The 13367-nt window shown below is 43.7% G+C and overlaps 1 protein-coding gene across 3 annotated transcripts in view; it reads right to left on the bottom strand.

Annotated features, from left to right (window-relative positions):
- The window catches only part of CAMKMT (calmodulin-lysine N-methyltransferase), a 361094-nt gene extending 348100 nt beyond the window's left edge, over nt 1-12994 (bottom strand). The window contains exon 1 of one of the 3 annotated variants that reach the window (XM_030557678.1): nt 12469-12994. In XM_030557678.1, the coding sequence (XP_030413538.1) occupies nt 12469-12618 (150 nt within the window). In that variant the 5' untranslated portion in view covers nt 12619-12994. The remainder of the gene's footprint in view (nt 1-12468) is intronic. The other 2 variants (XM_030557680.1, XM_030557679.1) reach the window with 2 other exon arrangements.
- Between the last annotated feature and the right edge of the window lie 373 nt (nt 12995-13367).

Below are 13367 nucleotides of genomic sequence, written 5' to 3'. Positions count from 1 at the left end.
AACCTAAAGGGAGTGTGAAGGCTGCCATAAATGAGACAGTAGAATTAGAACATAAATTTCACTTTATCAGTGTTAATACCTTCTTCATATGAGGTAGCAGTGTGTAATACTTAAAGAGAAAAAAAAATCAGAACAGCTTAACAGCTAAAGAAAACTGTCAAGACTGGTTTTCAGAAAAGTCTAGATTTTATGGAAAAGCAAAAGCAAACCATTACTAACAAAATGAGAAAACAGTATGAAAACACTGCTCTGTTTTCCATTCTTTGGTTTACAGAGACATATCATTTCCTCTAATCATTCTGTAAAGTACATTCTCTAAGCTAGCCGAACACCCACTTTTTGAAGACATTTTTTAATGATAAATTGTGCCTTCTCATCAAACTGGAACTAAAATCAAGCAGAACTCTGAAAATCAAAAACACAACGGAAGGACAGATTTTTTAAGATTCTGAAAGTAATTAAAGAAAATGTAGACTAGAGGGAGAACATGAGGTATGGTTATATTTCACCCATGTATTTTTCAAAAGACTCCAGGTTTCTTTTCTTAATTCAACTCCGGGAAGCATCAAAATTGTGTTACAAGTCACAAAGATATAGTATTGCTATTGTATAACTGTAGACAAAAACAAAGCTATCTAGAACTAGTTATGATAACATTTTGAAGAAAGACAGTCTTCTCTGTTTTCATGATGCCCTCCAAGTGAACTTCAAGACTCACTTACTTACCATATAATGCCTTCCAAATTAATACCCTCCCAGGGAATAATATAACTAGTACTCTATAGAGCAAAGCAAATGAGAAATGGTCACTAAGGAAACGGATAAATACAAGAAAGAAAAAAGTTGATCCAGAGCTATAATCTATATTTGATTACTCCACTGTAGAAAGTGAATAAACGCTTAAAATTTGGCTGGAAACAATTTAAGTAATATGGCTTTTAAAATGACCACTGAAAAAAAGGCTACAATAATAAATCTCATTTATGTCAAACTAAAAAAAATATGCTTCTGGGTGCATATATAATAAAACAAAATTCTTACAAAATAAATCATGAAATTACTCATCCAATGATATGAATGAACAAAAAAATTTTACTTAAGTGACAAGTTTAAAAAAAATGAGACTTCTTTTTAAAATATTTATTGTTAGAATAACTAACCTGAGATTGCAGAAAGTAATTTTTAGCATGATTACACTGTGGATTTGACAACATTTTGTTTATAGTTAGTTTCCTGTTTCCCAGTATAGTCAGGAAGTCATTTTCCCCTTTTTGTCTGTGTGAGTCTTTCACACAAGAAAAGGACAGATAAAAACATTTTATAAAATAGAAAATTATCGTAAAATCCACAAAAATTGGCAGGGAGACTTAAGGACAAGTGTAGTACTTAAAACTAGTTTTAGTTTTTTTAAAACACTGGACTGATTTCAAGTTAATACTGCCCCCTAATTCCTGAGAGAGAGAGGGTGAGTGAGGTAATATCCTGAGTCCTACTCGACTACAACACCATTGCCCCTAATGCCATATTTACTCTACCTTTCCTTAAAAAGACCTAGAGAACACACAAGCCTTGCAGATCAAAAGATTCCTCTCAAGCAGGCTGATAGGAAAAATGAGAATCTTTGCATGAGTACCTCAGCTGATCTCACCCGCGTCAGCTAGATCTGGTCAAAATTTTTCCATTGAAAAAATGTGGTTTTATTGAAAAGGAAAGAAGGGAAATAAGGGGATAAACAAAAATTCCAACTTTTCAAAATAATTCTTGGAAAATTTTGAAAAATGTTCTATTTTGAGTCTTGCAGAATTGAAACAACTTCAACCCTCTCTATCCCCATCACACAAGAAGAGCGATACCTCAGCTCAGTAGACAAAAACAAGCCTCAGTATGGGCTTTCTATGTTTTAAACACCACCCTGTATTTCACCTTGTAAGAGATTGGAGGCCACTGCATAATACACAGAACAGGAACAAATATTTCCTTCTTAGGTGCACCACGAATCAAGTGAGCCATATTCTGCACTAGTTGAATCTTCTGGAGGTCTTCAGGTGTAGCCCACATAGAATGCATAAAGTAATCCAACCCAAAGATAACAAAGCTATGAATAGCTTTATCTAAAGCTTTGTAGCTAACATAAATGGTGACAGACTGCTGGCCAAGTGCAATCCTGGCCACATCTGCTATGTAGGCATCCAGAAACAGGAGAAACTAATGACAAATCACAGGCATGCCCCATCACTCTAAGTAACCTCTGTCTCATTCAAACTGAGTTTTCACCCAACTAGACTTCATCCAAGACCTAATATTCCCAGGGCATCAGTCCAATAGCATGCTTAAGCGAGTGTATCTTTATGTACATAAGTAGTCCCATTGAAGTCTATGTCACTTAAGAGCTATGCTGGGTTAACTCCTGGGAAAATTGCTCAACCAAACCAACTGGACTAGATGGAAATATAGAGTTGAGTGACACCCCCATACTAAAGAAAATGCAATTCATAATGCCTCACTAGAACTGATTAAATAATATTCATCAACATATTGGATTCATTTTGTTGCATTTTTCTAATACAATGCCTAATTATTTTTCATCAAACTCTTCTCCTCATTAATTCTCACAACAACTTCACACCATGCACATAAGTGGTGACAGAACTGAGTCCGATAGAATGCACCATAACACAGTCCTCCGAGTAGATGAGCAGTTGCCCACAACTACTCCCTAGGATCTCTTCTAATGAAAATAACTGAATAACTCCATCTACTCCTGCTAGTGTCCCCTGGTTGTCAATGTCACCTCATAATGGATGCTATCAAAAACAGTGGTCAGATCTAAAAGAATCAATGGAACATCCAATATCTCCCTCCATCACCAAACGGAGTCTATCAAACAACAGCACTGAGGCAGTTTCACCAATACACAAACCTAAACCAAATTCATAGGGCTAAAGAGGATTCCAGTGCTCCTGGACCTACCTTGCTACAACCTCCCCCTAAAAGAAATATCTGAGACAGTGCAATAATTGAAGCATTTGAAGGGATCATTTACTGGACATGCAAGATATGGGCCAGTAAAGGCCCTGCAGCATCACCCAACCTGGTCTTGGGTATTTTCTCAAATCAGGGCCACATCCATGATAAATTCAAGTTTAATACTCATAGACTCTAGGACTGGAAGGGACCTCGAGAGGTCATCGAGTCCAGTCCCCTGCCCTCATGGCAGGATCAAATACTGTCTAGACCATCCCTAATAGACATTTATCTAACCTACTCTTAAATATCTCCAGAGATGGGAGATTCCACAACTTCCCTAGGCAATCTATTCCAGTGTTTAACTACCCTGACAATTAGGAACTTTTTCCTAATGTCCAACCTAAATCTCCCTTGCTGCAGTTTAAGCCCATTGCTTCTTGTTCTATCATTGGAGGCGAGGGTGAACAAGTTTCCTCCCTCCTCCTGATGACACCCTTTTAGATACCTGAAAACTGTTATCATATCCCCTCTCAGTCTTCTCTTTTCCAAACTAAACAAACCCAATTGTTTCAGCCTTCCTTCATAGGTCATGTTCTCAATACCATCCATCGTAGCCTGTCATCATACATTAAACAGCATGATACGAAAATTAATGAGGAAATCCTGAAGAGACAAGCTGGGTGAGGCAGTATCTTTTATTGGACCAACTTTTGATCTTACAGAACTCTATGTAAGCTCAAAAGCTTGTCTTTCTCACCAACAAAAGTTGGTCCAGTAAAAGATATTACCTCACCCACCTTGTCTCTCTAATATCCTGGGATCAACATGGCTACAACACCCTGCAAACAACTGAGGAAATCCTGACAGACTGAAGAGAGACCATTAGTGACAGCTAGCTCCAAGCTTGGGATTAGTGGGAGACGGGCTACTAGGATGATCCGAGAAATGGAAAACCTGCCTTATGAAAGGAGACTCAAAGAGCTTGGCTTGTTTAGCCTGGCCAAAAGAAGGCTGCGGGGGGATATGCTTGCTCTATATAAATATATATGGGGGGTTAACGTTAGGGAGGGAGAGGAATTATTTAAGTTTAGTACTAATGTAGGCACGAGGACGAATGGGTACAAACTGGATATTAGGAAGTTTAGACTTGAAATTAGACGAAGGTTTCTAACCATTAGGGGAGTGAAGTTCTGGAACAGCCTTCCGAGGGAAGTAGTGGGGGCAAAAGACTTATCTGGTTTTAAGACTAAGCTTGATAAGTATATGGAGGAGATGTTATGATAGGATAGTTTAATTTGGGCAATTGATCTTGGATTATCACCAGATAAGTCTGCTCAATGGTCTGCGGGGAGATGTTGGATGGGATGGGAACTGAGTTACTGCAGAGGATTCCTTCTTTGGTGCTGGCTGGTGAGTCTTGCCCACATGCTCAGGGTTTAGCTGATCGCCATATTTGGGGTCGGGAAGGAATTTTCCTCCAGGGCGGATTGGCAGGGGCCCTGGAGGTTTTTCACCTTCCCCTGCAGCGTGGGGCATGGGTCGCTTGCTGGTGGATTCTCTGCAGCTTGAGGTCTTCAAACCAATTTTGAGGATTTCAATAACTCAGTCCTGGGTTAGGGGTTGTTATAAAAGTGGATGGGTAAGGTTCTATGGCCTGCCTTGTGCAGGAGGTCAGACTAGATGATCATATTGGTCCCTTCTGACCTATGAGTCTATGAGTCTATGAAACCACAACTTTCTCCCTACTGCTCTGTGCTAAGACAATTCAGTCCTGAAGAATGGTGTTCTGTCTGGTTATAAGTAAAGCTGCATGTTTGTCACAGAAGTAACGGATTATGTGACCTCCGTGACTTCTGCAGCGGCCAGCAGCCAGCAGCAGCAGTTTGGGTGCGGGAGGCGGCTCAGGGCTGAGGCAGGGAGTTGGGGTGTGGGACAGTGCTTACCTTGGGGCGAGGGGAGGGGTCTTTCTACCTGGCTCCCACCAGCATGTCCCTACAGCTCCTAGGCAGAAGAGCTACAGGGCTGTGCATGCTGCCTGTGCCCGCAGGTACCACCCCTGCAGCTCCCATTGGCTGCAATTCCCGGCCAATGGGAGCTACAGAGCCAGCGCTTGTGGCACGAGCAGCGCGTGGAGCCCCCCTAGCCACCCCTCTCCCCACAAGCTGCAGGGACATGCCAGTCAGAGGTGGGTAGGGAACCTGCCAGCCCTGCCAACTCTCCCCCGCCCAGCATGGGTCCCAGGCCACGTGCCACCGCCCACCCCCACCCCCAGCAGGAATCCCGGTCCATGCACCGCCACCCAGCCCTCCCTTTCCCCAGCAGGGGTCCCAGGCCGTGCCATCGTTTGCACCCTCCCCCAGCATGGGTCCGGGCCACACACCACCATCTACAACCTCCCTCCCACCAGCACAGGTCCTGGGCCACACAACCCCAGCACCTGCGGAGCCCTTGGACTGTCCCCTCCACAGAGTAGCCACGTCCCCCCAGCCCAAGTTTTAGTCAGGGATATACAGTAAAAGTCATGGACAGGTCATGGGCCGTGAATTTTTGTTTACTGCCTATGACCTGTCCACGACTTTTACTAAAAATACCCGTAACTAAAACATAGCCTTAATTATAAACCACAGTTTTAGACTAACAACAAAAATGAAGATGCCCTCCTTTCCCCCCATGTTAAATCAGACCATTCTTTGCAAGATGAACTGCTCTGTCCTTCAGACACTGAGATATGCAATGTCTGGTAGTGAAAGGCTGCAGCAGTGGGGAAAGACCATTTTTTGCAACGAGGTAGACTATGTTTGAAAATGTCTGACACTCATTTAAATTTTGTCTACACTTACGGCAGCATGTATAACTCAGACACTGCACTCCCAGCTAGCATGGGCATAAATAGCAGTGAAGATGTGGCAGGCACTGCTTGGGCATGTAGAGAGCCATATATACTCTGGAGGTTCGCAGCTGTTCAAACATAATCCACATGATTGTAAAAAATGGTCTGTTGGCCAATCTGGCCATCACTTTCTCCTGAGTTTACCTGTACTGTAGAAGTACCAATATTGGCTACCGATACAGGGCTTGCGTGGGATTGGGGGAGGAGCTCCAGCCCCATTGGGGGCATCAAGACTCCCCTGAAACCGGTTTCCAGATGCCATCTGAGAACCACTGCTCAAAATGCTTTGTTTAATGAGAATATGTAGGAAGGTTGTCCCCATCTCGCTCTCTGTGATTCATGGATTTATCTGAACATTATTGGTAAAGAATGCAGAACAGATTTTTTCTTCAGATGGACCAGTAAGATTAAATTGATCTTTGTTCATTGGACCATGTAAAACCCATAGAAGAACTAATAAAAAACATGAAGAAGCAAGAAATCTGCAGAGGAAAAGGTCACAGATACATACAGGTTGAGGAGGGAACATAAGCCTTCTCCCCACACACTCAGAAATGCATCACCCTAGACACTGCTCCTGAGTTCTCTGCAGTTTTTTGTGTTTTAAGCGGGAACATGACACAATTAACACTCAGTACAATTAAAACAAATTAAAGGAAATATTTCTGTGTGTAGTGCATAGCCAGCCAACATAATTTACTGAAAAAGGAATTTACAGATTTGATTTTCTTACCTGTAAGTCTGAATTTCCTATTATGGTTCTCCTTCTTTAACATAAATTATAATTATAGGAATTTTGTCCAATAAAACTGAATGGAGGCAGGGGAAGGTTGGCTGTTTTCGGTGTTTGTTGTGGGAGGAGAGGGTAAAAACAGACTAAAGGCTCCTCCAGTTGGCAGGTTTGCTCACTGAACCAACCAAACCTTCCCCATACAAAAACTTCCAAAGCTGAGAAGGTATAACACTAGAACAATAATTACCATGAACAAACTGAACAAATGCTCAGAATTGTAGTGTGGATGTAATTACTGTGACACATTAGCCTTGTTTGGCATTCCCTCATCTTAACTTAAAGGACAACAACAGAGAATCTCATAGTAAACCAAACATATCCATTACACAATACTATCATATGGGCAGTCTTTCCAGGGCTACTGCTCCAAATTATGGGAAATCAAAATTACACATTAAAAAAAAAGTTAAAATTAAGACCCTAATGCTACTAACACCTATGCAGATGTATAATTTTAGACAGCTGACTAATCACACTGAAGTCAACTGAACTACTCACATGTTTAAAATGAAGAACCTTGGAGGGATTCACTAGAGCAGGGGTCTGCAAACTTTTCAGGGTTGCGCCTCTCCCTTACCTCTGTCTGTGCCCCACCCCCACCCAGGAGTGGGGCCATGGCTCCCGGGCAGGATAACACAGACAGGGTTAAGGGGGCCGAGGCTGGTGCCACACTGGGAGTGGGTCTGGGGCCGGGAGCAGGGACGGAACCGTGGCCAGGAGCCGAGCCACAACCAAGCTGTAGTGGGAACTGGCAGCTGGGCCCAAGGCCAGGCACGGCTCCGCTCCCAGCCCTGCCCCATCTCCAGACTGCAGCCAGGAGGCAAGGAGGCAGAGGCAGGGGTAGAGCTGTAGCTGAGCCGTGGTGGGGGCCAGCAGCGGAGCCACATGGAGGCTGTGGACGGGGCCAGGAGCGGGGGCTAGGACTGAAGCAAAGCTGGAGGCAGGACTGGGTGGCCATCCGTCTCTGTTCCCCGCCCCTCCCCCCGGGGACTGGCCCAAACCTGCTGACCCCCGCTCCAAACGTTCTCCACACCCTGCTATAGGGGCTCGCCCCACAGTTTTGGGACCTCTGCACTAGAGGATTCAGACTCCCTAGCACCTAATGGAATTCATAACCCTGAGTTAGGCTCCCAGACTCCCTATTCAATGCATGGCCAGAGTTAGGCACCTAATGGGATTCACAAAAGCCACCATGCTGAGCAGGGAACTGCCTAAGATAGCCAACAGAAATGCTGCAGATCTGTGTGCACTAAGTGCCACCCTCAAAAAGACTTAGGCACCTAATTCCAGGCCAGAGGGAAGCATCTATCTCCATATGGGATTCACAGCCTTGAACCCCCTCCTGGAGTTAGGTGCTTAAGCCAGGTGAATGGTTTTCCAAGAAACATGGTAGTAGTGATATCTCTGAATCTGCTGGAGCTGTTGTACTGTGTATAAATAACTATAGATTCATTGGAGCAGAGAAGCTGGAACATGAGTCTCCAATCTGAGTGCCTAAACCATGAGGCTATATAGTCATTCCCTCTCTCTGGCCCAATTAATATTTAATCATTTACATACAGTGGAAGAGCTTCAAAATGAGAGATTCAAAAAGACCCATGCCAGCATACTCTATAGCCCAGGGGTTAGGGCACTCTCCTGGGTGATGGGAGACCCAGATTCAAATGCTTGTTCTATACAAGGCAATGAGGGAAACTGAACCGAAGTCTCCCACAAACTGAGTGCAGTAACCACTGGCTAAAGGTATAAGGGGGATGGGAGTGGCACCATCTCTTCCTCATCCTCTCACATGGATATAGGCATACTCTAAGCGCATATACCAGCTTGAGTCCTGAAGGCTAGATAGCCGGGGAATGCCTTGTTTATAAATCCTGCAGGGGTGAATTTTAAAAGCAGAAACTCAAGCACCTCATGACTTTAGGTGCCCAGCTTTGGGCGACAGCTGAGCGAGGGTTTTGTGAATACCAGCATTGTCTAAATCAGGGGTAGGCAACCTATGACATGCGTGCCAAAGAACTCACATTGCCCGGGTCCTGGCCAGCATTTAATTTAATTTTAATTTAATTTTAAATGAAGCTTCTTAAACATTTTTTAAATCTTATGTACCTTACATACAACAATAGTTTAGTTATATATTATAGACTTATTGAAAGAGACCCTCTAAAAACGTTAAAATGTATTAGTGGCACACAAAACCTTAAATCTGAGTGAATAAATGAAGGCTCAGCACACCACTTCTGAAAGGATGCCAACCACTGGTCTAAATGTTGGACTTAGGCACCCTGAGGGGTAGTTAGGTGTTTAAACAGCCTTTGTGAATCCCACCTCTAGTGTAAATATTTGCAAAATCAGGGCCTTAAAATTGCTTTTCTTCTGCACTGGTTCCACTCTTCTGGACAGAAGTTCTGCTGTAATTTAGGAGAGGAAGCAAACAGTGACTATCATCCACCAAGCACGTACTGGTAGGGAAAACATTCAGATAATTGACAAAGGAAATAAAGGGAGAACTGAGCTTAAAAAATGAACCTTTTATAAATTAGAATGGATGTGAAATTAAAGAAATGATGTAAAGACTTTTCAATTACCTTGGGGCTCTAAAATAATTATGGGCAGATTTTTAACACTGAGGATTAAATAACCACAAGAAGAGTTTTAGCAAAGGTGTGGTAAATTCTTCAACACTTGAAATCTTTAAATTAAAATTGGATGTCTTTCCAGAAGATATACCTAGTTAAACCACAAGTTTTTAGATTCAGCGCAGGGATTACTGGGAGAAGTTCTATGGCCTGTATTATGAGTCAGACTACATTATCTCATGACTTCTCTTTTTTGATTTAAAATCTATGAATTTACTTCTCTCTGAAATACTGGAAGGTTTTGGTGGCTGCTGCCACTCTTTTTACTGCTGCCCTGAGTGGAGCTGAATTCATGGAAGCAAGCAGCAGCAGCGGGAAACTTTAAGAAAAAAAGATTGGTGTAGACACAGCCTGTGTGACAGTTCAAATTTTGGTGGAGAGCAGAATGTCAGCAATGCTTCAAAACACCACTTTCCTGTTGTCCACTTTGGTGATGCCAAGCCATTTACCAGCCAGGTGGAAGGCTGGCTTGCTCTGGCATGACAGTGATCTTGAAGAAGAAGTAGGTGTAAAATCCACATCCAGGGCAGAGACAGATAAAGAGAGAGAGAGAGATCAGTGGTTCAAGCACCTCTGCTGAGAAGTAGGAGATCCCTATCTAAATCCTTTCCCCCTCTCTAGCAGAGGGGGGAGAATTGAACCTGCATGTCCCACACCCAGGCACATGCTCTAACCACCTCCTCTCTGACCAGATTTTGGACAGGACCTGATCTGGTAGGTGATCTCTGAGCACACCTACTAACTAGATCAGGCCCCGCATGCAATGTAGAGAGCTGAATGTCTATCTACCCCTGGCTTGTGAATTGCTCTGGGGCTTAAACAGAGAGGTGGGCATCTCAGTTCCTAAAGTGAGGCAGCAGTATGCATGCCCAGAGCCAGAAACATAGGAGCTAGTGAACTTTTATTCTGAAAACTTAGGGGCCCAGTGGATTTAGGCACCTACAGGATTCAGCTGCAGTTTTGTAGATTGCAGTGGAGACAAAACTGGGATTTAGGCCCTTAAATCTGGAGTTTAGACACCTAAGTACCTTTGTGGATCCCACCCATACTGCGTTTAGGCCCCAATCCTGCAAACACTTAGGCATATGCTTAACTTTAGGCACAAAAGTAATGCCATTGAACACAATGGGACTGCTTGTTCAACTAAAGTTAAGCACATGAATAAGTGTTTGCAGGATTGGGGCATTTATGCTCAATCTTGCAAACCCTTAAACATAAGTAATTTTACACTTCGGCCCCAGACCTACAAACACTTAAGCTTGTCCTTAACATTACCTATGTGAGCAGTCCTACTGAACTCAGTGGCATTGTTCATGTGTGTTAGGCACATCTTAAAGTGTTTGCAGGACTGGGCTCTACTTGCATATACAGAGATGGAAACGGACTATACATAAGGTGTTGTCAAATGCACAGATTAAACAAAATGAAAGATAATACCAAAAACCCCTCTCTTTCTCTAATGCCTTTCAGTTATACAGCAGCAATCTTGAGTCCCAATCCTACAGCTGGTTCCTCACAGGCTGACCCTCTGAGCCCATAGACTTCAATGTGGCTCCATGCAAGTGCGGGAGTCTGCCTGCACATAGCTAAATGCAGAACTGATGCATTAGGCATCACATGCAACAATAACACACAAAATATTTTCAAAGAGAAGTGTGAGTTTTAAAGCGACAAGTGTCCCTTTAACCATAAGGCTCATCTACGTCACAAGTATTGTAAGACTTTGTTAATTATCCACTTTAAGCGTTCAAAAATTTCGATTCAGGTACCCAAAAATCATGAAATTTGTTTAGAGTTCATGATACTTTTTAAAAAATCATATATTTTAGGTTGTTTTTATTTGTCTTCTGGGTTTTGAGCCTCTAGGAAACATTTAGGTCACATTTTCAAACTTTTCTCCACAATCATAAGGACTAGAAACCTGCTATTACAAAAACAAACAAACACACTGACATTCTCATCTATTCATATTCTTTCTTTCATGAGAATTTGCAACATTGATTACCTTTAAAGTATAGGAAAGCACTGAGTGATCCTTTAGGATGAAAAGTCCTTTCCATTCCACCTAACCTCTTCTTTTTTCCTCTCCTCCCCAACCCTCATCACCTCCTTCCCTCCTCTCCCTATTTTTGTATGTCTTTTCCTATTTTATTACTGTTACACCCACTCTAACACATTATGTCTATGCAGTATTTTCTGAACTTGCAGCTTTGACAATCTGTAAAATTGCACAATTCCATAATTCCATTGGCAAGCCCAGGATACAGTATTTGAAAACATACAAGCTGTAGGTCATTTACCATTTTTGTCTCTTTATGAAAAATCAGTTAATAGAAAAATAGAAATGCCAGTTAATAGTACATATACTATTTTGAGGCATTAGTTCCCATTTGCTCAGAACTGTTGCTGCCTAAGGCTCTGAGCCTGCAATTTGCCCTGCATGGGCAGACACTGGCATCTGTGCAGAGCCCCAATGAAGTTGGGGCTGCCTGCAGGAATGGGCACTATGCACTAATGCCCATTGGTCCACCACTACAGATTAACTGAAAGTTAATTTTTAAGAGTTTCTCAGTTTATGGTGAAGGGTTTCACTGTTTGTATTTCAATGCCTTTTTTAACATTCCACTCATTTGAATAGTCACAGTTTGCAATAGCTCTGCAGTTCCCCAGTCATTGCAAATATACCATACCAAAATGTGAAAACAAGCTAAGTGATTGCACAGCATTTTGTGACTCTCAGGTGAAGCATGTTGCAATGGAAGTGCACAGTGTATGTTCTGGGAGGTGCTTTAGTGGTCTCAGCACCAGGTCTGAAACACTTAAACTCCCTGTGCCCACAAGCCTATACCCCAGCAATGTTATCTTAGCCCTTCATCCTGGTGAATTGCAATTGAAAGCATTAAGGCATCTTTCAGCACAGCTCGTAAAAACTGCAGCCTTCGTTGTTTTGCATGGACATTCAAGTGCCCCTGGAGAGCATTCTCCTAAGTGCAGGACTCGTCCACAGTGTGTGACCAAAGACACGCCCCCCCCCCCCCGCTGCTTTGCCATGGGACAATAGCCTAGCTATCGCCCACCACCCCAGAAGTGGCTGCATATCAGTGGCCTTGTGCACAGGTTAGCAGGCTTTGCGGCACCCTTGGGAAGAAAGGGCCTTGGGGAAATGTAAAGTAGCATTATACCTCTCTGAGCAGTTTCCACCGGGCTCTAGCGGCTCCCTGTTTCCTTCCTTTCGGACCTTCCTCAGCGTCTCCCTCTCCTTTTCCTCCTCCTGACTCACACCTAGCAACAGGAGCTGGGATGCTCCCGGGACAGGCTGTAACCTCAGTCATGCTGAGACTGCTGGGAGCAGGCTAGGGGAGAGCTGAGGGAACCCCCAGGGGCTCAAGGGGAAACAAGCCCTGAGCCACTCACTGACCCGTCCCCGCCCGGGGAGCAGCAGCCAGGGATAGACAAAGGGGGGACTGAATAGCTGGGGAGGAAGAGACGTGCGCTCGGCAGCCCAGAAAAAGGACTTGCCCTTACAACTGCTGCGGGCTAGGCTCTCCCAGCACAGGCTAGGGAGGCGGGACGGCAGCAGCCATCTTTGATAAGGGCAAGAGGGCCCTGTGGAAACCGTCCTGCGTGTTTCTGCCCTAACCTATACAGCGCCTCACCTGGGTCTCTGTAACCTTGAGGAGCTCGGGGGGTTACTACAAGGAGCATCTTGCGATAATAAAACCCATTTGTTACATATCCACTTTTCTCTATTAAGTTACGGTTATCGAAAGAGTCAGGTGCCCGAAAGCAAACATTTCCAGGCACGAAATTGGGGTAAAATAGCAAAGAAAATGTTAATATGCCTTAAAGCCAACAACCGGACAGATTAGAATAAGTATCTGGCCAACTGCCCATAACCAAGATGGCGACAGAGCGCACAGATTTTGTCGCCATCTTGACTGCTGGTAACCGCGTATAGAGAGGTATTGGTTCGGACGCCATCTTGGCTATGGGCATGCCCGTGAATCATCTTGACTGTGGGCCGCTCAGCGTGTAGGAAAATCAGCTGAGTCTCTGGCTTCGGCGCGGAATAGAGATGCTC

The sequence above is a fragment of the Gopherus evgoodei genome, chromosome 3, assembly GCF_007399415.2.
Source record: "Gopherus evgoodei ecotype Sinaloan lineage chromosome 3, rGopEvg1_v1.p, whole genome shotgun sequence".
In the NCBI taxonomy this organism is placed as follows: Eukaryota; Metazoa; Chordata; order Testudines; family Testudinidae; genus Gopherus; species Gopherus evgoodei.
The sequence above is the reverse complement of the archived record's forward strand: the minus strand, read 5'-3'. Positions and strand labels throughout refer to the sequence as shown.